Below are 25,395 nucleotides of genomic sequence, written 5' to 3' on the forward strand. Positions count from 1 at the left end.
ACAGTTTTAATCCATAAATACAAGTTAAAGTTGAAAGTACAAGATAAAGCTGTAAAAAAGTAATCTCAATAGTGTGTTACTTATTTTTAAATTTATTTGATTTTTATGGCTGCCTCTTAATATATTAAAGATGTAGAAATCAGTGCAACTTGAAGAGCTGCCAGCTCTTCAAAAACCTCTGAAGGATGAAGGAGTGTTCAGCAGAGGGTATGTTCATCTCTACCTTGTAAAAGGAACCACATCAATCTTTGGTAGTTAAAACACCTCAAATAGTTAATATAGACAAACATTTAAAGGTTAACACTGTTTATATTCTTATTCAAGCTGCGACACAAATTTCTTTCCTGTATTTTTTGTTTATTTTAGAAAGGACACTTAGGAAGTTGAAGAAGTAGAAGAGGGCTTGAAACTACAACGGGATCTCTTTGCACTGAAGTCAGCAGCAACTCTGACACTGAACCAGTGGGTGCAGACACAGGCCTGACATACTTGAGGAAGTGGGAGAGATGGATCCAGTTTCTACAATTCATTAGAAATTATTCATGACACTTTTTCATGGATGTACAGAAAGGCACCATAAGAGAGCATATAATATAAAACCATAAATACCCTATCACCCTTAAATAAGAGGTGTTGAGTTTGCAGGGTTTCCTACTGAGAAATTTCTGATTCTAACCTGAACAAGGGCTCTTCTAAAATCAATACAATTAAAAGACATTAACATCACCCTACACAGGGTTAGTCCCAATATAAATGTATTCTTTTTAATTGCTCATTTAAGGCACCCTTTTCTATTTACATTTACAGTATGTGCTGTTGTCACTGTAAGACCAGACTACACTGAACATTAGAATAAATGCAGTGCAATTTCTTTCTCTCTTGGGACAAAACCAGTGAGTAAATTTTAACATAGTAGGAATGTTTCATAGTGAAAATTGAAAACACATTTCCCCAAGCCAGAATTCCTCTATGTACAGCACATCTTGGAAAAGCAGCATAGCATCTCTGCATGTTTGCTTTTCACTAAGTACAGCACAGAAGAAAAAGCCAACTATCTTAAAGAAATGGAAACAAATATAGTTGGGTTGAACAAACAAGTGGCCAAAATATTTTTTTAAAGAAACAACTAAGAACTAAATACACCAACTCAACATGAAGCAATGAATCACATATTTAGTGGTCAAGGCAACTGTTTGGGTTTTTTTCATTTTCAGTAGCAATAGGCCAGTTTGAAATGTCAGAAAGTCAAAAGGGTTAACCCCATGTAGCACTTCCACCATCCTCCTCCTTGTCCAGACCAGCTCAAAACACCAAATAACAACAAATGATCTTGGCATATAATGCATTCAATGCTTTCCACATCAGCCTTCAAAAGCATGATGCTCTCTGTGGGCTAGGGAAGAGAGAAGGAAAAAAAAAGAAATAGAAGAACATGTAAACTCTGTCAAGGAGTTGAAAAGATTAAAAAAAAAAAAAAAAAAAAAAAAAAGATAAAACTGTATAAATCAGTCAAGAGAGGGGAGAACACAATGTGCCAACAAGGGATCTTTCAGAATACGCTGTTTGATAATACATTTACAGGGACCCTAAAATATGAGATCCCTTGAAATCCTGATTGCAACTGGTTCGTCTAAATTAATACTTAAATTGGACAGTATGTAGCCTCGAGAGTTATTAAGAGATTTAATTTGTGTTGTGAATGAGGCACATTAAACATGAAACAAAACAGATTGTACAATAAAATTATACATATCTTTTGAATGATAGCTAACTTCTACATTGAAGTGACATAATTTTAATGCAATGACAGATGCTACATTCCTAAGTGATTAATGATGAATCAGATAGGATATTCCCATAGAAATACCCTACCAGCTTCTTGTTTTTCTAATAGAGGTAGAAATGAACAGTACAAAATACTTACATTTATAAAAGACCACTTTAAAAGATGTGTGTGGGAGAAGTTTATGAATCTTCTCTACAACTTTTGCTTCACTTGCTGAAGAGGAATTCATGTTCCAGACTTGAACAACATCTTCACGGTCACGAACACTGACACTTATCCCTACTACTTCATCATCTGCACAGAAAGGGGGAGAACCATTAAGGAATACTTTAAAAGTGAGACATGTCTAATTTGCTACTTATGTATTATGAAACAGTGCCCAAAAGCTGGGAAAAAAATAAAGATGTGAAAGAAAAGAGCAATCCTCAGTGAGGAAAATACCAATGTTCAAACCAGACAAAGTAGTTACCAGAAAGAAACTCTGTTTTTAGAAGTTATTGGAAACATTACCTCATGGTGTTTTTTATGAGGTGCATAGGATTATTCATCTTTGCTATTAGCACTCTTAGACTTGATTAGAAGGGAATCACAAGACTCCCTCCACTAAGGTCAGCAATATGAACTCCCAAAGACAATTTACTTACAGTGATGTCTACAAGCAGAAATGGGAGGATGAGGGTAAAACAACTAAAACTCCAGGAACAGTACCTGGTGGAGATCAGACACCAGCTTTTCCAGACTTTGCCCTCTTTTTCCTTTACATTTTGTCAAGGCAGCAACAGAAAAAAAAAAAAGAAAACAAAATTAATGAAATTTAAAAAGCCTCAGTCAGGCTGCTGCTGCTGCCAGTGCTGGTAACTCAGTGCTACACCGAAGAAGCCCTTTTTGGTGTGAAGTTGTTAGGATGCAGCTTTGTGGAGAGCTCAAATGCCATGCCACAGATGGGAGCAGTGGCTGATCCAGCTGTGAGCTCCATAGCACAGCTGTTCTGTGCATCCCAGGGAAAGGGTCACTAACAAAACACAAAGGTGGTATCAGAAGCACATTGCCAAAGGCAAGAACCACCTCTGTGGACAGCAGAATATCATATATTTGCTTAAAGTGACCCCAAGACAACCCTATCAGTGTATAAAGTGTGTAAGAGACCATTTGAAGGGTTATTTCTGAACTGCCCTGTAAACTTGAGAAATGCCATTCTTTTTTTGTGGAATGATAGCCAGTGAAAGACAATTCCTAACAGAATATTCACTGTCAGTGTAATAGTCACTTTTATCAGATATTCATGCTAAGGAGAGAAGCAAATATGGTGAAAAGAAATGATGGAGAAATGTCTCAATCATTACCTGCTGCACAACAATCTGTAAATTGCTCTCCGACAGTTGCTAGCAGAAGCTCTTTCCAAACTGCAGCCTAAGAAGGCAGAAAAACATTACATTCACATTATTATTTCTTAAATGAAAAGTTAAGTTTTCTAAGTCAGTTCTGAGCATTTTCTCTTTCTGAGGTTGTCTAGCCAAAAAGGAATATTTCTTGTAAGTGCATGCTGCATTATATAATTAATTGTTGGGTCTGTACAAGATGGTTCATCCTAGCCAAGGAGATGCTGTGCCCACATGTGGTGAAGAATGAAGCAAATAAAAATGAGAAACAGGTATAAAGGTGTTATTTATGCTATTTACCAAGCACTGAAAGCTGACTGAAGTTCACCTTCAAGCAAATGTTTCAGAAGTGACTGAGGCCATGTGGTGCGTAGTTTGAGACATCAAAAGTACCTTAATGTCAAAAAGGGGCTGTCATTCAGCCTCTGAAAAACAAGGCCTCTGGGGTCCCTAAATTCACTGCCCAGTAATTCAGGCTCTCCAAACCACTTGTCACTTCTGACAATCTTCACACCTTGGATTATAGGAGGAAAAAGACAATTTCAATTTCAGTCTTTTGTGACCACTTGGGACTTCGGGGGAGGAAAGCTGCAACTCATATACAAGGAAAAAGCCCACAGGCAAAAATCAATTAACTTTCGGCTGAAATTTTGAGTACCATCTTTCAGCATTTAATTCTTTCTGCAAGGCTGTCACATTTTTCTGACACTTCACTTTTTCTGTTTAAAGGCCTGATCCAGAGCACACTTACACACATAAACACCATGTGTGAAGAGGTCAAATCTCCTTTCTGTGGCAGTTCACAGAAGTTACTCACATGCATTTGATTAGAGGCAAAGAGAAACACAGTTATTTCATTAGACCTCAAGGATATGCCTGAATAGATTTCATCTTTCATACTTTTAAATGAAAAAAATACATAATTTAGCATAGATTATCAGGAAAAGGTCTATTTTTCTTTGTATGCCTATTAAAAAACAGTCTGGAGAACAAAGGTGATTATCAATTACCATGTTTCCAAATTGAAACAATGTAGCTTTCTTTTGTTTTATAATACAAACTTTCTTTTGTTATATAATGTTATATAAATGTTATCTAAAGCAAGAGATATGGAATTACTGCAAAATAAACTTCTGCTCATTGTCTTTAAAAGGTTATGGAAGTTAAAGTAGTGTTTGGTGGTTGTGTTGGGTGATGTAAGAAGTAAAAACCTTTACAACAGCTTTATCAAGCAGAGTTTAAAGAAACTCCCTTACTAAACAAGGTCTTAGTAAAGAGTCAATGTAACATACCGTACTTTCTTTAGGGACCTTCATTTTCCATATACCTCCTTTGGCATTGCTTTCTTCTTCCCTGTTGCAGGAGATAGATCAGTGAAAATAAACATTCAAATTCACATCTAGATAACCCTATGTTTGTGGTTTCATTTTCCCAGAAAAATCCCATCTGAAATGCAATTACTAACTCCAGGGAGCATGACTCTGACTTCTGACATCAGAGATAATTCTTTCATTGTTCATATGAAGTGTATCACTCAACACCTAACCCTTTTCAAGTTTTGTGTGTTGGAAAACACTTGTATTTTCCCTGACTACAGACCATCTTTGAAGTGGCTGCACACTGTATGGGAACAAGCCACAAAACAATTTTACATTTTACTATGGTAACCTTTAATTTTGGAAAACCTCTGGCATATTTTTACAGCAGCAGCTTTTTACTCTTCCGTTTATTCAATTTAATAAAAGAACATGAGCACACTTCATTTCGGTTTTGTGACAGCTAGAAATTAATTGCCCTTATTAAAAAAAGACTGAAGCTGCCCTGGGTCGGAGCAACTGTAACCATTAAACTGCCTTGTAATGACAAAGGCACAATGCACTAACCTGTGAGTTTCTCAAATTTATTCTGTCACAATTCTTTTTCTAAGACTTTAAATTAGGGCTTCTCATTTCCTGCTAAAATTCTGTAAAGGCCAAATTAAAGGAATAACCTAAAAATTAGTCTTTGGAATATCTAAACCCAGTGTGACACCGATAGAGATTCCTCAGGATCAATGGTCTCCCACCAATCCTGACAGATTCTGGGGAAAAGAGGGGGGAAACTTTGGGAGGACATCTTTAAGAATCTGAATCCTCAATTCTTACTTCAGGATTTCTCTTTCTTTCTAAAAGAAAATAAATACACAGAATGCTGGAATTGGCCACTATACTGTAATGGCAATCTGAGAAAAGCTTCTTGGCAGTAATTATTGAAAAGTTAGCAAATTACTGATAATGAGATCAATCTCTTGCAATCCCTTTCTTAAAATGTGAAATTACTTTGATAGGCTTTAAAAAGTGTTTAATTTTCAGAAATTATCTTTGCATTTTAGACCTCTAGTAGTCACTTAACAAATGAAAACTAAAAACAGGAAAAACAAAGCCAAAAAATCAAACCCCCAAATGCTCTCATTCATCCTTACAATGATATAAAGGCCTGCAGATGATGGCCCAGTTGATTTATACAGATATCAATGTTTTTTCATACCCATTTCAGCTATCCTGACCAGTCACAGTATTTTCATATAAGTAACACAGACCTTCAGACGCATTTCATTTTAGAAAATTTACATTTCCAGTAGACTAGGACAGAAATCTCCTGTAGTAAGTCACCACAAAGTTAGACAACTATGATTAAGTTAAAGAGCCCTAATGCAATCCCAATCAACCCAAATGATGCCAAAGAGATCAAAACTCTTCAGAAAGTGCTGAGGTTCTCTGAAATGCAACAGAACTGCAACAGGAAGAAGGGTTGCACTTTGATTTCTGAAAGAAAAACATCAATTATTTATACTTTGTTCCATTGCTATCCTACAATCAAGTAGGAATTTACTGCAATGAATCACCTCATAATGTCTTAAATTACTTTTGATCCAAGGTTCATGAAGCATATCTGTACTTTTGCACAGATGAAAAGGAGTGAAGGACCATCATTTGCATCATTATTTCACCAGTTTCAGTGAAAAGAAAATAATGTGCAAGCTAAAAAAATTCAAATAGAAGTAACTTATTCTGTGTATTCCTAAACTGAAATTCAGAGTCATATTCTAATTTCTTAGCTTCTATTTCATAATCTATTTTTGTACATTTACATCCAGAGGTGGACAATGAAATTACAGTCTGTGTTTTTAATAAAGACTCTTCGGTACAAGCCACTTTCAAACTGAACAAGAACCTTGGAGTATTTCTTTTATTGGTCTCTTGAGTTCAGGTGTTTGTAGCCAACAGAAACAAGACCCTCCTCTCCCACATCTTTCACCCTTCAAGTTATTCCACTGCCCATTCCCAGAAATGTCTGACAACACACGTACCAAAGCGGGCGCCTTTCTCCCCTCATTAAATGGTAGCTACATCTCAGAGGCAAGTTTGTCACGGGAGGAATGTTGTTGTAGACACTCCAGAAATCCTTGAAAAGGAAAAATATTAGTTGCATTAACACGAGAGGGTGTTTCATGCAGATTTATTTCCTTGCTAATTTTCTCTGAACCAATTAAACATCCTTCTCCTGGAGACCAGGCACCTTCTATGTTATAGTAAAATGTTCTGAAAAGAACTCCTTACAGAATCATTTCTACTTTTATTATTTTTAGATGACAGTCCTGCATACCTGAAGGTGGAAAAAAGGGAAGAAGTCCAAACACAGATTATAGTTTTGAATAGAGAGGGAAAAAAATCATCAAAACCAGAGTTACTTTGAGTATGTAAGAACAAACCAATACATAAAACTTCCTTAGCCTATTAAAAAGATATATTTATATCAAACATCCACCTTGCTTCACTTAAGACTAGCCTAAGCGTCATTATGATTATCCTGAGTTACAAAAACACCACAAACAATAATTCTGGTGAACTAAATGTCTAGCCAGCAACCCAACTAGTTTGTCTGAGTTAAAGGTTTCAATCAGATGCAAAGAACCTGATACGGTTCTTTTATATGTATGTTAATACAGGAATGGGGCAAAAATTCAAAGATTCAGTTTACCAGGAACCATTGGATTACTTCCCAATGTTTCTGCTGGTAAAAGCAGAAGCTGTCAGGCAGGTTTGGGATGGATGAAAATGCACCCAAAAGCAGTAGTGAGCAACAGGGACAAATGATTGAAAAGATCCCAAACTCTTCTCTCTTTATCCAACAGTTGGGAATAGAAAGGATTTTGAAAGACTTAAGTTGCATCAACATGTGGTGGTGCAATATTAATCATTAGTGCAACTCATTAAGTATTATCTAGACATAATATTTAAGTATTATCTAACACATTAAGTAATACATAATAGTTAATCACTAGCACAACTTTAGAAACAAGGATTGTAACATTATGTGATAAAATTTTGTGGCCCTTGGCAATGCTGCCTAACAGCCATTACCTTTACCCAGCCACAAGAAGAAATTAAAGACTACTAAAAATACAAAAACTTGGTATGAAACACCCATCTCAACTATGATCTTATTCTTAAATTGTTGTGTGCCCAAACCCTAAAGCTACTTGCAGAAGAAGGAGTAGAGATACATGGCTGTGGAAACATTTGAGAGCTCTTTTTGTCCTGAACTAGGACATACAGTTTGGAAGGTTTTGTGTTTGGAAATCTCATGCAATGTACAAAGTTGTGCAGACCTTCATGAGAAAGCCTTATTTAAAACTTCAATAGTTTGCTGCAGGTGTACTTCTCAAAGAGAAGAGTCTGGCATTACCCTAAAATTTCAGGGATTTAGTGAACTAGTTAGCTTAGCACTAAGGTGAGACAAATACCAATTTGCTACACACTTCATGCTAACTGTAGTATTAAAACACATACAATTTTACTTGCAAGAGATACCCACTACTAGGCAATGGCAGATGACACAGAAAAGCAGAATTTCTCACTGCTCTAAGTATCACATGGTTTAAGAGTCTAATTCAGTTTGCTAGAATCTTTTTTTAGATAGACATTTAAGGAGAGAAACCCCACCAAAAAAAAAAAAAAAGCTCCACACGCTGCAATTTTTAGTCTTTGCACAGTTAGTTTCTGTATTAGAAAAAGGAGAAAAGGCTGGAAAGGTATTTAAAAAACACCAAATATAATTCAATGTACTAGTGGAAACTCAGGAAGGTTTAAGAATTCAGCATGCCCAATCCAATATGCCTCCTCCTTTTCCCATCCGGAAAGCCAAATGAAATTCAAACACTGACTCAGAAATACAAACACACAACACCAGTAACACTCACGTTTCACACCTCAAGTAAGCAAAGCTACAGGTGTGACTCATCCTAGGAGGAAAAACGAAACTTGAGGTGTGAAGTTACATTAATAACATGTGGCAGCTCCTGTAGCAGAGCCACATGCCTTACCTGCACTGTTTGTACTGTATAAATCTTCTTCAAATTTAACGCATATTCAGCCGCTGTTGTACCAGGAAGTGACCTTGAAGACAAAGCACTGATTAATTAAAATATTTATTTTATCAAGGAGTCGGAGAAGGGAGATGGAATGTGAGTTGCACGAGCGTGAAGTTAAAATGTTCGCATGTCAAAGGGGAAGTCCAATTCCAAATTATCATGAATCATTTAAAGATAGGAGTTAAAGTTCTTTTATACTTGTGAATAAATTGATATTTGCCAGGTAATTTGTAAAACTAAACAGAAGTATCAGGAGTTTTAGCCGAGCAGCACAGTGGTGCCCTCAGAGCTACCACACACCATCAAAGCTCTGCTGTTCACTGGTGACGGGCTACCAGAAGAGGACCGCATGATCCTACCCCGGAACTATTTTCAAAATAGTTAACTATTTTGTTAACTATTGCATTTAACACACCCCAACTCCCGTTTTTAGCGTTTTAAGGCGCTCCCGGTGCTTCACACTTTGAAAAGGAAGCTCACCCGCACAGCCTGTGCTGCCGGGCCCTCAGCGCGGGCCGCTAGGTGGCGCAGGCGCACAGCCGGCGGGGCGCGGGCGCGGGCGCGGCCTCACCTCCCCTCAGCCCCGCGCCGCCCTCACCAGGGCGGCCACACCCGCCACGAGCCCCTCGCTACCCCTGAAGGGTGGGACACGGACACGGGCTGAGGAGAAGCACAAGTGCCGCACGTCAGGCTATGGCACCCGACGCAGCCAGGGAACCTCCGTGGTTCTGGGCAGATCTTGTACTGCCGGCACCGATGCCCTCAAGGTACATGTACCACCAGCACGCCCTGGAAAGCCAAGACAGCCTTGGGCTGGTGTCACTGCCAGGCACTCTGGTACACCAGGTGTGGTTCAGCTTCTGTAGCTCACCCTCATACTGAGCAGCACCAGCTCCACCCAGAGCTGCTTCTCTCCCTCGAGGGCCTTCAGGAGAAGCCATAAGAGGAGTGGTTCACTCAGTCTGTTCAGCCTGGAGGAGACTGAGGGGAAACCTCGTTGCAGTTTACGAGTTCTTCATGAGGGGAAGTGGAAAGCACTGATCTCTGATCTGTGGTGACACTGATCCAAGGGAATGGCTGGAGCTGTGCCAGGGGAGGTTTAGGGATATCAGGAAAAGGTTCCCCCAGAGAGAGGTCAGGCACTGGAAGGCTCCCCAGGGAATGGGCACAGTCCCATGGATGCCAAGGAGCACGTGGACAATGTTCTCAAGCACAGGGCATGACCCTTGGGGATGGTCCTGTGCAGGGCCAGGAGCTGGACTTCATCCTCATGGGTCCCTTCCAACTCAGGATAGTCTGTGATTCTTTAGTCACACACAGCACCAGCTGCATCCCATCATCTGAAAGGTCTTTTCCAACCTAAATGGTCCTATTTATAATCTTTTTCATTACTCTTCAGTGCATGAGACATGGGACAGTGCATTCACACCCCCAGACATCCCTGTGTTCCTGTCACTGCATTAACAGTGCATCGTAACACCCACCTTAAAATTCCCAGCACACAATCCCACAGGCACAGTTTTGGGGGAATGAGGTCAAAACTGCTAAGGCACATTCAATTTCTTAGAACTAGAAACACTTTTTCTTTCCCTTCAGAAGCTGAAGTAGGATTTCTAAAGAAAAATGAAGATCAAAGACAAAAGCAACCTCCCATTGTGTCTCAGAAGAGGAAACAAAAATGTGTAAAATTACTAAATCTGGAAACAGAAGCAAGAGAGCAGGTTTAAGGAAACAGAAGAAAACGCAGCTGTTGCTTGGGTACCAGCTGAAGAAGGGATAAAAGCAAAGCAGATCTCAGCATCCCTCCCTGATACATCTGATCAGCGTGAAATACGTCCAGGGAAACACTGAAGTTACTCTCAGCTGTTACAAATATAATTGAAGCTCTGGGCAAACCCTAGATATTCATGTAAAGGAAGAAATTCAATATGCAAAACCACTGAAACAGCATCACATCTTCAAAAGTCTAATAATAGCTCTAAGGTTTTTAAAGGCTCCTGTTAAAATAAGCTGCTTTAAAAATACATACAAAACCAGCAGAAAAATACCTCCCAACTTTTTCAGTATGAAAGAGGCAAAGTAACATCTGCTTTACTATTTGCCTGTTAATTACCAGCACATTACAATGGCGGAACTGGCAGGAGACAAAAAAATCAACAAGAAATCACCATGGCACAGCTTGCAGTCCGGTGGCTATGAGAACTCCCATGAAAAAACTGATAACTTAAAACTAGTAACAAAAAAAATCTGTCATCAACATGATAAAAGGAATTATCGTAGTAAGGTTTGGAGGTCTGGAGTTTTTTTGTGTGTGTGTGTTTTGGCATTTTTTAGATACACTTTACACTCAGCATTAAAGAGCAAAAAGGGAAATTCACAGTATTTTACAGAAACAGAGATAGATTGCTTTTGAAAGCACAACAAAAAGGTAATAAGTTCAAACAGACTTTAAAACGTACAAAGTGATTTAACTATTGGATTCACAGCCAACAACCCCTTGTTCTTTTCTTGCTAACCATACTAGCATCTCTCTACTAACATTTTGTTCCATGTAGAATGGAACACAAAGAGGCAAAACCCAAGATAAATTTTGCCTCTTTTTGTCTCACCCCACTGCCCAAGAAATTACTTCTCTTCTGGACTATTTCTGCCACTGGTGGCTTAGCAGTCACCAAAGCCTCTGGCATTACATGTGTCGTACAACAGATACTGCCATCACTTGATATCCTGGTGCTGATACTGCCACTGAGTTGCTTCAATAGTAAGGTCTATTCAAATAAAAGATTAAAATGTATTCTCTAGCCATAGCCTTCAAAGGTTACCTAGATCATCATGGTAGCCATTTAGAAAATTTAATGTCATTTAAAATAGCAGCTAAGACAGGTAGAATATACCACTCCAAGGTTATAAAATGATTCATTCTGATAGTTGTAAGCAACATTTTCCAGAGAAACTGTGATCAGCTGACAGAAAGCAGCAACCAACCAGCAAATTACCGCTTTTAAAAGTTATGGTGAGTGACCATTTATTCCTGGTAACCTGCCTGGTAAGTGCTCCAGGCCCTCCAGATTACAGTATTATTTTAGCCTTTCATTCAGCTTTGGAAAGCGTCAGTCATTTATGGATATGAGCATGAACACACAAACGTTTTTATCTGAAAAACAAACAATCAAACAAAACCAAAATCCTACTGAAAAAATGTAATTGAGAAAATGATGATGCATCAATTTAAAAGTTCAGGATCATTTGCTCCAGAATTTACACCTGCACAAATTTGGTTTAATGAGTATAAGGCAGGGACAGTATTTTAATCTGACAGATAGAAGAAAAAAACCTTGAATTTCCTGCAAAATTCCAGACTGCTGACAAATCTGAACTGTAGTGTTTGTTTCACCCAGAAACTCAGCAAACCACTCAGGAGTTTTGTGCCTTGGAACCCATGAAATTGGGATTTATTTTCTTTTTACTTGAGTACACATTTTAAGTTAAGTTTAAATTAAGTTAGCAGAAATGACAGATTATTTTCAAGTGAAAGAATCTGTAGAAATTCCTATTTCTCTAACTCTCCAGCACTATAAGGTAGGAGCAGGGAGATGGCTGTGTACCTCACTAAAACCCTAAGTACACGTGGTACAACAAAACAAGACCCTGCAAATACTGACCCTCCAAATTCCATTGTAGGATTCTTCCCATTCAGATAGTTTTACTGCCATCAACAGTACAATTAATCCAATATGCCCTACTGATCTGTAAGTTATTGCCATGGTGAACAATTCACTTCCAAGAACTCAACAGGCCCTGCCAATCCCCATGAGCACAGGAACAGGAAGGAGCTGGATCACAGCACCAGCCTGGCAATGACAGATCCTCTGGGGGTGGAAATAGTTGTGCTTCACCTACAATTGTGCATCTGGGTTTCCCATGGAGGGTCTGCATATAAAATACTTCAATGGTCCTCCTGGTCTGCCTGTTTCATGCCCTGTGATGCCACTGCATCTTCAGAACCTTTATAGGAGAAGATTTAGTGCAGTCTCAGGACTAATTGAGTTGCCTAATCAGGCCAGACCCACTGTACAGCATCTCGTGGTGAATCACACGGGAATGTGGAAACAGGAATAATCTCCACAAAATGAATCCTAATGCCAGCTTTCTTTGCTACTCCTTCATTATTCCAGCACGAATAAAGAACAAAGGATACAAAGATAAATTCCATTGTTTTATCCATGAATAAACCTCCAGGTGGTTGTGCTTATGTTAATTTCTGATGCTGAACTGTAGCTTTTCTGTTTTTCTGCAAAGAATTAAGTATAGAAGTTGTTTCATATGTGCTCACACTGGCCTTTGTTTCCCAGTGGGACTCTCATCACAGCTTTAGCGGGAGCTTTAAAAGCTGCCAAGCAATTTTGAAAATACCCCTGTAAGTGCTTAGCCACAACTGCTTTTGGTATAAATAAGCAAAATATTTACTTAAAAAGCATAAAGTCAAAAACATGCTGTGGCAACTAAATAAATCTGGTAATCCATTCTGAATACAAAGACTGATTTCAAGCCATCAAAGCCTGTCAAAATGCACTTACTGGATTGAACATTCTTATAATATTAACCATCATTTTTCATTGTAAGCCACCTACTCATAAGCTGTAATAGATGAAATAGATGATCCTAGATAAATAAATTTTGCTATAGGGAAGAAGGAAAATTATTAAGTTTAGTTTCAAATATCTGATGTGTTCAGCTAGGAAGATTAACACATTATTAAAATGGTTCAGTTATCAAAATGTATCTACTCAGCTCTATATAGAACTCATCTACAACATACAGACAGAAAGATCAGCATATAAGGATAGTAACTTCTCTAAGAATATTTTGTCTTTCCAGAAGAAGACAAATAACATTTGACAGTTTATAAACACATACTTCCCCTCACAAAGATACTGAAGAGTTAAACTATTCTTGCAAGAGAAATAAGATTATCTAAAGGGCATTGTTCGAAGTCAGGCCAGAAAACAGGGCAAGCAGGACATGATCCTGCAAAGTGATGGGAAACTGGGAGGAGACACAGCCAGGACAGCTGACCCCAGCTGACCCAAGGGATATTCCATCTGACATTGTGTTCAGTATATAAAGTACAAGAAGGAAGAGGAAGGAGGGATGTTTTGAGTGATGGTGTTTGTCTTCCCAAGGCACGTGGGATGGAGCCCTGCTCTCCTGGAGGTGGCTGAACACCTGCCTGCCCATGGGAAGCAGTGAATTAATTCCTTGTTTTGCTTTGCCTGCGTGTGCGGCTTTTGCTTTCCCTATTAAACTGTCATTATCTCAGCCCACGACTTTTCCAGCTTTTACCCTTCCAATTCTCTCCCCAATCCTGCTGGTGAGGGAGTGAGCGAGTGTCTATGTGGTGCTTCGGTTTTGTCTGGGGTTAAATCACACTGTGTGATACCCAGGCTAAGTGACAATTGGGATTTGCAAAGTTTATTAAGTAGGATATTTGCATCATGTCCACATGTACATGAAAAAGTATAATCGTCTTCACAGCTTTGTATTTACAGAAATATCACACCCAGATCCACAGCCCCAAATCCCATTAAGGGTTGGTTTCAAGGGCAGAAGGTGGTTTGTTATCCAGGACAGCCCAGTCTTTGATGGTCATGTCACTTGACTTTTCCTTTTGTGCAGTTCCAGTGTTGAATGTGCTACTCAACATAGTGACCAGATTGGTAATGCTCATATTTTATTTGTTATATTCAGTCATGCATATTGACACTTCATTGTAAAAAATAACTGAAAGACTACACAATGTAGCAAAACCTAAGAAGGCAACCTTTCCTTTCAGAGCAGAAGCCACTTCAAACAAACCAGAGTCTTCCTGAGATAAGCACAAGTATAAAGAGCCACCAGCATGAATCAGCTTCCCAAGGTGGCACCAAAAGCTCCTGCAAGCCTCGCTGAAATTCCCTCTGCTCCCTAACATCACTGCAGGCAAAAATCCTACCAATGAGACATGTGGGTATGAACTTGGAAATCTGTAGAATGGACAAAATAAACAGCAGATCTAAACTCCTGTTTTCCAAACTTTTAGCACTTGACCTTGGAACATTTTAACAGTTAAAAAGGAAATCTCATTTGTCTTAGGAGGAAAACACCTGCCTGCTTCTCTGCACCTTCTTTGGAACTGATGACCTGCAAGCATTTCAAGATCATAGATAGGGTCTTTTTTGTCAAACTGGTGAATAATATTCTCCCACAGCTTTCATCGTGCTCATTTTCCTAAGGCATTCACAGGGTAAGATAGCATAGAGCACCATCAGATGGCTGCTATTTCAGACACAGATACCAAGAAAAGCTTAGCACTAACGGGAAATGCAGATGCCCTCTGACACGTGTGGGATGATGGCAATGAACCAGGACCTGGCCACAGGATGCCAGCCTCCAGATGTTCAGCCTGTGCCAAGGCATTCACTGAAACAAGTGCTGATGTAGATAAAACAAAGACATTTACTTCTAAAGCAGGAGATGGATAGTGCTGCTATGATAAAAGCAAGGCCATGAACCCCAAGGGTAGCACATCACTAGTTGCAGCAGAAAGTACCACTTAGCTGATGGATATTTATTTTAACAGCATGACTTAATGAAAAGATATGTTTTAAAGATCTTAAAATTGTATGTCATGGATCTCTCTCACAGTAATTTAATAGAAAGAGATAACTACGTATCCATCTCAACATCTATTTATCCTTAAGCATCACTTCTTCCTGCTTTTCTCTGCAAGTACAGGGTAAAATGCAGCAGCAGTCAAAAATCAATACAATCTCCTGAGGATACAGCACTGCTCCACACTAGGTGCTACTGAAGTTGGTTCAAAAAGTGCCCACAGTTATCTTCTACAGGAAGTCCAACAGATACAAGCCTAAGCCACCATCAAATCTCTGTGGATGTTCCAATAAACATCCCAGCCATTTCTGTGGGGCTCTGCAGAGAGATGTCAACTTCCACACACAGCAGTAAATTAAATTAAGATCATGGTTCCATTTCTTGTGCGCTTTTTAATGCCTTAAATGACTTTTGAGTGCATAAAACATGTCTTGTTTGCGTGCATTCTTGTTTCCTGTCATTATTCTATCCTTGTTACTAGTAAACAAAACACAGTTTTGTGTATTTATAGTCCCAGTTTTGTTTTTTTTTCTTGTACAGACACTCTTGGATATATAAGTTAAGAAACAACAGTACTAAATAAATGCATTTACATGTGGTCTGAAAAGTAAAAAAAAAAAAAATCTATAGTATAACTGAATTTTAAGAGACTGAAGCATTGTGGAAGTAAGACTTAAGGAAAAAAAATGCAAGGACTCAGGAACTCAAAATAGATTTTAACTGCCAACACTGATTATAAAAAATAGACATGTTTATCTCTACATGGCTTATGTAAACAAACAAACAGACCTGGTGGGTGACTTGATTAAACACCAGTTCAAATGATGCTTTTTAAAAACAAAGAAGCAAAAATACAACTTGGATCCCGAACCTGACCATAACTGCGTCACGACTGCAAAAGAAGTAATCAGAAATAATTGATGGCTTTATTAATTAGATCTGATTTTCTGCACCTGAGTTTTCAACAGTTCCTTGTTATTTCTCTATCACGAGTTGGAAAGTTACCAGAAGAATAACTGAGGAGGAGAATTTTACTAATACCATGGGGCAGTATGCGCAGTGGCAGAAAAACTGATAAACTTGCCTTCTGGGGTGGGGAGAGAGGAGAAATACACCAAAAAATTGAGAAAAGGAAGCTGTAGATTAAATAACAAGATGTTGGAAAATACATGCTAGGAAAATAACATCAAATGCTGGTAAGAAACTTTCAGTTTTGACTTGGGCACTTCTTCCCTATGCCTTGCTGTGTGCAGCACAGGGGTGAGCTCCCTTGGCAGCCTCTTTCCATGGCATCAGAGACTCAAACTACATGAAAATGAAGTATAGTAAGAACCTGCAGGTAATTAATAAATTTTAGCTAATCCTTCAAAACGTATCACTTCGGATTTTAAAAACTGATCACCTGCGGGAGCCAAACCTGATATTAAAGCGTTGTAAGATTCGGCATGTGAGCGGCTCCATCTGGGGCAGCAGGGCTGCGCAAACCACAGCAGCACAGCACAACCTTTACCCTTCTATTCCCGCGCCTGGCGAGATTCATCTCGAAATTTAGAGCTCAAACCTGCACCGACGGTGCCTGGACCAATGTGTGTCCCCTGAACTACAGACCCGAAAGCGTTTCCAAGCCGGTTTCACTACTCGGAACCGCTCCCGACCCCCTGGATGGGCACAGGCACCGGGACAGTCCCTCGCACCAGCGCGTTTCCCGCACGCAGCCCAGCATTAACTTCCCGGATCCAATCTTTGGACGAGCGAACCGATAATCCCAGAGATGCGCATCCCTTCCTAGACGGATTCGGGGGGGTTTCCCCATCTCCCGCAGCCCCCGGCCCCACTCACTTGTCCAGCCAGAAGGTCCATGGCGAGTGCAGCGGCAGCTCGGGGGGGCTGAGCGCCATCTCCGCGGCGGGCGGGGGGCGAGGGGCGGGACGGGCCGCGGGGAGGGGACAAGGGAGGGAGGGGGTGAGCGGGACTCGGGCTTGGACGACAGACAGGGGAGGGACAGAGAGACGGGGACGAGATGCGACGGGAAGGGCAGACGGGAAACGGGCAGGGTGATGACAGAGATGGACGTGGCCAAGGGACCTTTGGAGAGCGCGGGTGGCTCCCCAAAGGGGCACAGGCGCTCGCTCCATCCCCTTACTGCCTCTCCTGCAGGGCACAGCTGAAGGGAATCGCTGATCTTCCCGAGACCTTTACAACAAACCACGAGGCTCTGGGGCACACGGGGCCCCCCGTGCCACCACCCTGCACGGTGGCGCTGCTGGCAGCTCCCTCTCTGCACATACACAGGCCACAGCACACACCTGACAACTCTCTGGGGCTGCCTTTTTGAGCAAAACGACCTTCGTGCTCAGTTTGGCTTGGCAGTGCTGAGCAAAACACGAAATCTCTCCAGAACTCCAACTTTTAGGACCCAAAACCACGTTTACACACGCTGCTGGCAGCCCCTTGTCTGCACATACACAGGTCACACCGCTGACCCGGCACGTCTCTGGGCTGCCTTACTGAGCAAAATAACCCTTGTGCTCGGTTTGGCTTGGCAATGCTGACCAAAACACTGAATCTTTCCAAAAACCCAAGCACTAAGACAAAACATTTTCTACATTCACACAATGAAGAGATGGCTACCGCGCAGACTGACCATGGATGGAGACAATGCAACATCAAACCTTTCCACACTTAGGGGATAATAATTTCTCTGTTTTCCCATCTTCTCTACAGCTCATTTAATTTACATGCCTGGTTTTACAGGGAGATGTTCCTCACAATACAATATGGACATGTGCAAAACCCCTCACATTATTTTTAGAATAGTACTTTTTAAATTAAGATTCTCCCCATTGGGACTGTGCACAGTAGTAAAGTTAAACACCCACATAAGTGATAACAGGATCAAAGACCATGAATCACATAGATTTTTTTGCAAGCACATTTACTAGGATGAATAATTTTATATATACTTCATCCTAAAAGAAAAATCAATAGAGACACACTCCTTTAAAGAAATAAAAATCTAACAGTAAGAAAGGGCAGAGTTCACCCATGAAAAGCACTCTGCACAGTGACAATGAAGAAACACAAAAAGTTAATGATGATGTTGTGCAGATGGAAAATGCAAACTGCTAGTCCAAATTAAATAGGATCTGCAAAACAAGTTGCACCATCTCTTGCAATTTAATTTATTCCTCTTTAAATAGAAGGCAAGATAATGACCATTTGGGAGAGCTTGGAATCTAAAAATTCATTGGTATGCCCACTCTGAGCATTCTCTCTCTATTTTAATGATGAGCCCACCAAAAATGTTAATCCTGGAAAAAACCCTACAATAAATGGCTGTATCTAGGCACAAATTTCCTCAGAAGAGCTGGAGAAGACAGGAGGAGAGGAGGAGAGTGCTAATTTCTTATGACCCAAAAGGGCCACATCTTGCCTCTGTGACTGCCAATGACACTCTCCACGCCTAGCACATTTTTGGTGTCCTCTGCTGAGGTTGCCAACAGAGTATTAAATTTTGGATATGCAGCAGCATCACTCTGGAAATAAGGCCAACTCCAGCAGACTGTATTACAAAAACTAACTTTGAATCCAGCACCTGCCTCTGATGGAACCACACGCTTCAGTGAAAAACTCCAGATTCCATTAAGAGGGAGCTGCTCATCAGTTAAAACATTACAGCTCATGCTGAAAACAAATCATTCTGTTATAAACAACCTGGGCTGCAAGGAACACTATAGAAATAAAACCCTCACACCTCCGAGACACGGAGTGAGAGCCAGGAGGCACAGCCTGTATCATTATTCCAAATGAGATATGTAAAGCCTCCGTTTATTCCTTATTTACATCAGTAAATACCAGGCTTTGCAGTGGCACAAGGAACGTTGTGGGAATCTCAAATAACAGTAAATTAATTTCGTTGTGGAGGAAGGGCAATCACAGGATGCATCAAATTAACGCATCCTTTGCCTACAGAGACTTCCAAGAAGTCGTGACACAGAGGAAAAAAAAGAGTCTCCTGAGATGAATCTCACAAGGAAAAATTATCACGAGCACAGCATCCTGATTCTGCTCAGCTACCTCATGCTGCCAGCACACCTTGAGTGAAATCATTTCAGAGATTAAAAATCCCAGGAAGTTATTACTGCTTTCAGAGAGATATTTATAGGACTTGAATTAAAAATGTATTTTATCGGTGTTTGCTACCTATTTGGAAGGTTTCTTTTTAAGGAAACCCTGGTGATGCCTCCTGTGCTCTTGTACCTTGTCAAGCAGCTTTACCAGAAGCAAACTGTGTTATGGTGCAGCCCTGTGCTACAAGGTGGTACAGAGATGAGTTGCTTGAAGCTCACCACCCCAGAAGGGACTTGTGGCTTGTGGCTCCATTTCTGACACCTCCTCCCAGCCACATCTTCCTTTCCCTTGCAGGACTCTCCAGGTAAGCTGTTAATATTCTGCTAAGGCCTCACAAAGCAGGGCTGTGGGGCAGAGAGCAGGAGTCAGCTGGTAGGTTAGCTCAGCTCCTTTCCATTGACTAACAGCTGTAATTTTCCCAGGTAACAACTGGGGAGAAGAAAACCCCAACAAACTGGAATAGGCAATACTGCTCTGCCCCATATTTGTGCTCCTAGCACTGCTTGTCTGCACCCAGTTTCAGGCACCTGAACCTTTTTGCCACACAAAGGACCAAGTTGCCCCACACTGGGGCAAATTAGAGCTGAAGAAGGCACATTATAGCCAGAAGAAACAATAAATACTTCATACCTCTTTCCATGGTTTTATTACAGATTTAAATCCCTACCCTTATAATCCTTGCTGATCCCAAAATCTTGACAGCAATGGGTACATTACATGTGCTTGAAACATTATTTGCCTGTTCCAGTAGGTTTTGCTGTAGTCCCTGCTCTCAGCTGGTGCAGGAAATCCCCCTGCTACAATACAATGGTGTTTTGAGGGGGCAGAATGCCTCTTAAAACCATCAGGACCTTCCTTTTCCCTGCTGACAGTTGTGCACCATCACTGTGGCAACTGCAATGCTTGCATACATAAGAAATATTAGGCAAGCATTAGGCTTATTTTAGCTGTATTCTAATAGTGTAGCACCTGGAAGGGAGGAAGGGAACAAGCACCATATGAGCAGTCACAGTGCATTTCCATCCTGGAAGTGTTCCACAGCTGTCTGAAGCGACAGGTACCGCACCTTAAAAAACATCTGAGAGATAACCTGGGTTTGTTCAGTGCTGCTGACAAAAAAATGAATGGTGTGAAACCTTAGCTAGACCTTTCTCCAGCTGAAGATCCTCTTTTTCACTCTGAGGCAGAGCTGGCTGGAACATAAACCTTCCTGGACTTGAGGGATGGCAGGAGCACAAGCCTCGGCTGCTGTGCCCAGCTGCTGCTGCTGCTGCTGCCTCACAGCCTGAGCCAACAGCCATGAAATGTAATTTCTCTACCAAATGCTGGTGTCACGATCACTTGCTCTTGAAACACTGCCTGGGACTTCAGAAGCATATTAAGTAACACAGGAGCTGCTTCTGAGAGGTTCCCAGGAAGATAAACTGATCAACTGAGAGCCGAAGCAGAGGTGAGGATGAAGGGATTTTAGTTGATATTTGCTTCCAGAGGCTTAAATAAATGTTTTTTAAACCCTAAAACACAATATTAAAGTGTTGAATCCCAATGCTTTTGGCAAAAGCTCCCTCATCTAGGAATGATTTCATATCAGCCAAGCTGTTAAGCAGAGGTTGTCATGGAAACAAGTTTTATTCAAATGATATGGCCAGAGATATACTGTATTTAGTGAGTTCTTCATTTGCTGCATATTGGGAACATGTCAGAACTAAATGATATTGCATAACTTTGTTTTCTTAAAAACAACCTGGCTCACTGCCCCTGGTTTTCTGACAGGCTTGTGTCCAGTCCTGCCTGGGACAGGTTTTCCACACAGTACCTGCTCCACAGGAGAGGCTCCTCAAGCAGCTGGTGCCTGCAAGCTCCCAGAGACGTCTTCCTTCAAATCCATGAACCTGCCCAAGTCAAACAAGCAGAGGAACCTTTCCTCAGCCTCTCCAACTGGCACAGCCATTTACTAGTCCAAAAAGAAGTGCAGTTCAATTAGATCCTTTCCTCCCTTAGCAAAATTTCCTGCAGATGCATTTTGAAAATCTATAAAATAACAAAAAATCTATAAAATTACATAAAAGTAAAGCAAATTCATGAGGTGGTGGGTATCTCCTAAGTGTCCTTGTAAACACAGGAATTCTATTAACTTACTCTTGGTGACTGATGGCAGAACAAATCTCAGAAAGGATATGTGCATACTAAATTTGTACCTCTGCTTTTTTAGCTGTTAAGCTGTTAAAAAGTACAGGAACTTTGTCCACATCGTAGGAGTAAATGTTTGGGTTTTTAATACAACAGAAAATAAATGGAATAGTTCTTGCTCAAGTTATAAACTAAAATCAAGTCAGCTTTGGCCAGGACACTGTGTAGAAACTTTATCTTGAAGAGTGAACACAAAAATGAAATACAAAATTGGCTCCAAAATCGCTCTCATGGAAACCACTGTGCAGACTTTATGGAGTAGCATCCAAAGGAAAGTGGTTTAATATATCCCAAGGAACCAAGATTCCTGATTGCCCAATAGAAGCTGAGCATTAAGTAAAAGGCAAACAAAAGTAAAACTTTTGCCCTTAAAGTTGTTACATAACTGAACATTCTGTAAAATGCTTCATGGGAAGGAGATGGCACCTCACGACCTCCTGTGGAAAAGGAACAGGAGCTTGCTAACTTCTGGGGCTGGAAATCCTAGATTTCTCCAGGCTTTCTAATTACAGTTAATAAGGGGGAAAAAATGGGTCCAATAGCTCTTTTGGTACACTAAAAGCAAATCACAGGATGGAATTCTGCCACTTATGAGCATGAAGAAGGCAGTACCTACCTCAAGTAAATGTACAAGTTGGAAAGACATCAGTCTTTCCAGGATCCTTGATGCATTCCAGAATCACAGCTCTCTCTGGTTACCACCACTTGTGAAGGAAGTCTGAGTCTCATCCAAAACCCTTTACAGTTAAATAAGGGCATAGATTGACTTCATCATGCTTTAGATGAGATCTTTATTTCTTTACCTAGCCATTTTGGGGGAGCTGAAGTGGCTTAACCCAGCATCCAATCCATACATCAGGTATTAAAACACTAGAACTTCTTACTTAGCTTTGGATACTGGGCTTCTGCTTTCATCCTTCCCTGTTCCCCACACTTGAAAAGCACTGGGGCTCTCTGAGGTGCTAAAGAGATGCCCAGCAAAAGTGAGGTTAGGAGCATAAATGCAAGAAACCTGACAAATCTCCAAGTTATATGTCAGAAACAAACTCCAAACATCTTGCTTTTCCTGATTTTCCAGCAAAATATCTGCAGTGTTTCACTTAGATATTGCTTCCCCAAACATGAGGATCCCAAAATAGCACCATCCTCAATGCTATTCTGTGTCATAATGTTATTGGCACCACATCTGGCACTGGCTTTGATGTGGAACATGAGCTTAAATACTGATCTTTTTTTTACAGGCTTCCCAGTGTACAGCTGAAGGAAACAATGTGCAAGAATCACATCCTACAAACTGCACAAACCATGTTAGCCTGGACTGCAGAGTGAGTCTGGGATGGAAACCCCCCACTACTATGGATATTGTAAAAAATAAGTACATCCTAACAGATAAAAATTACAGGACATAATATTTTTATACGAGCTTGCTGCTCTATGGTTCAGCTCATAGGGGTCATTCCACTTTCTACATCACACCAGCACATTTGGTACCTGTCCAAGCCAGCAAAGCAAAGCCCCCCTCTGGAAATAAACCACTAGAGGGAGACTGACTTCAGCAATGGAACACCCATAGGGAGAAAATCCTGCACATCCATTAAAAAAAACGAACAAGATTTGGGTCAAAATCGCTCTTTGTGTTTCTTCTTCACACATAAAAGTGGCTGAAATTAAAGGGTCAAGTTTGGCTTCATCAAGGTAAACTGAGAGAGCATCATGTAAATGGGATCAGGCAGTCATGTGTTCTTCTATTGTTTGTAAGAGAGGTTAGGCCAACTCTATTAAAAAAAAACCAAAAAACCCACACCAAAAAATAACCCAGCCACTGAAAATACTAATAGCTGTATCCTAGCAACATCACGGATTCCATGTGGACTTTGTTCTGGAGTCTACAGTCCTATTTCATCAAAATTATTGACTTTCTCAAAGTCTCTAAACGACCATCAAAAAAACTGTTAGTGCTTAAAAAATACAAACATTTAATTAGTCACATTAATAAGAAAAAACGAAGAGCAGCATTGCGTGCTAGTGCTCCCTTTTCATGGAGCTCAATTTAGCTTCCTTTGAAATCAGTGTCAAAATTCCCACTTTATTCATTGGTAGCAGAGCCTCTCCTTCGAGGAGAAAAGCTGGAAATGGCCCTACAGAACTTGGCAGATGAGGTTTGTTTCCCAGGCTGAGCTCACACATTGCATGGATAGAATTCGCACAGCTCTCTGTGATCCTCCCAGTCATCATGTCCTTATTGCAAAGGTAAATCAATTGGCATGCCAGTGGCATCCAGAGGCTTTCTCCAAGGATTTTGTGCTATGCTTATAACCAGCATCCTTTTTATCCCCTAATCTTTGTTTTTGTTTAACCCCAAAAAACTTTTTCAAGATCTCAAAAAATGTGGAATGCTGCTGGATCTTCCCAAAAGCCCAGGCCCTGCTTCCCTCAGGTATGAAGACTTCAGGTTTAACACAGCTCTGGGAGGTTTTTCCTCATCAGTGCTGCATCACTGAAGTGAGCTTTGTTAGATAAAATGCAAAGGCAAAAGGCCAAATAAATAAAAAATGAAATGACCCAGTCCTTTCAGAGAAAAACTCTTCGCATAAAAGGAACGCCTAAGAATAAACCCAACCCCAAAAAAATAAGCTCTTACCCTTATCAACTTGCATGATGATTCAAGAAATCCTGGGGCATTTTGGCATATAACTCAGGGTTTGGGCAGACTCAGATTTTGGTCACAATTTTCACTCAGCTCCAAAGTACATCACAGCTTTTCTGACAGTTTTCATCTGTTATTCCAAGCTCTGCTTCAACAAGTTAGCAAGACCTTTTACCAGAGAGAAACACTATTAAAAGAATAGTTTCCTTTTCATCATTCTGCCTTAAAAGCTCAGATGATAGGATAGCCTGGTGAAAAATATTTCTCATGCTTTACTTAGCCCACAAAGTTGGTTGAGACCCACCAACACTTTAAAACTGCAAAACCTTTTAATGTGCTATTCCTACAGTTCCAAATTAAATGACAAGAGAACGCCTTTGTTGAAGAAGTGATTTAAATACAGAAGGGTCAGTTAGTGACTTTGAGCCCGTGAGCATGAATCTGGTGATGGCTGGATTTGAATTCCAGGCATGGCACTGAACTGTCTGTGCTGCTCCAGCAGTGGTGGTGGAGAGCCTTGAGCTGACCTCAGGGTGTCAGGGGAACACTGCTGGATCATCATCCCCCCAACACCCAGCAAGGGCGTTATCTCAACACACAACACACGTTTAACTATGAATTTAGCATTCAAACAGTGTTCATGGACTCGCTGGTACACTTCAATCTCACAGTTTTAGGCACACCAAAGGTTTTACTTTGCTCGTCCTTTTGTTTGCACCAGCTGTGGGGGGAAGGGGCCATAGGCAAGGAGAGGATATCCATTTGCATAGAGTGCCAAAATAAGGGAGTAGTTCTGGCTTCATCTAAGCTGTGCACAGTGTAAACCAACAGGAGAGGTAACATACAAGGACAATGGAGCAGCAAAGAAATCAGATTTCAGATTTTATCTACTCAAATTAAAAGATGGTATCAGAAGGTACTTCCAGGACCTCCAATAACTCTCCCTGATGACTAGATTAATTCCAAAACTGTTCCAATGAGAGCAACTGAATAAAAATTTGAGAATTGCACATCAAATGCTGCTCCTAGTTATGCCTTGAAGGAGAGCTGTTTGGCTACTTTATACCTGGGTAAAAGGGGAGGAAAAAATTAAAATACACAATAAAGATGGAAATGCTTTGACGAACCAAGCAGATTTGAAGGCTCTCTCGAGCATTTAGTAGGAGTAGCAACCTCAGCCTGTTGGCCAGTTGCAATG

At 40.5% G+C, this 25,395-nt stretch overlaps 1 protein-coding gene across 1 annotated transcript; it reads right to left on the bottom strand.

Annotated features, from left to right (window-relative positions):
• Window positions 1–1,185: 1,185 nt before the first annotated feature.
• Window positions 1,186–17,127, bottom strand: EIF4E3 (eukaryotic translation initiation factor 4E family member 3). Its single transcript, XM_058844591.1, has 7 exons — window positions 17,069–17,127; window positions 8,531–8,603; window positions 6,515–6,609; window positions 4,458–4,518; window positions 3,130–3,196; window positions 1,925–2,080; window positions 1,186–1,393 (listed from the first exon to the last, which is right to left on the bottom strand). Exons 1-7 carry the CDS (start codon window positions 17,125–17,127, stop codon window positions 1,362–1,364), a joined length of 543 nt encoding a protein of 180 aa, XP_058700574.1. The 3' UTR covers window positions 1,186–1,361.
• Window positions 17,128–25,395: the final 8,268 nt, after the last annotated feature.

The sequence above is a fragment of the Poecile atricapillus genome, chromosome 9 (genome assembly GCF_030490865.1).
Source record: "Poecile atricapillus isolate bPoeAtr1 chromosome 9, bPoeAtr1.hap1, whole genome shotgun sequence".
Lineage (NCBI taxonomy): Eukaryota > Metazoa > Chordata > Aves > Passeriformes > Paridae > Poecile > Poecile atricapillus.

Coding starts and splice junctions, on each gene's coding strand:
- EIF4E3 (XM_058844591.1), bottom strand. CDS start 17,127: ATGGCGCTCAGCCCCCCCGAGCTGCCGCTGCACTCGCCATGGACCTTC. Junction 3,197..4,457: donor AGGTCCCTAAAGAAAGTACG/GTATGTTACATT, acceptor CTGCCTTCTTAG/GCTGCAGTTTGGAAAGAGCT. Junction 1,394..1,924: donor TAAAGTGGTCTTTTATAAAT/GTAAGTATTTTG, acceptor TCTCTTCCCTAG/CCCACAGAGAGCATCATGCT.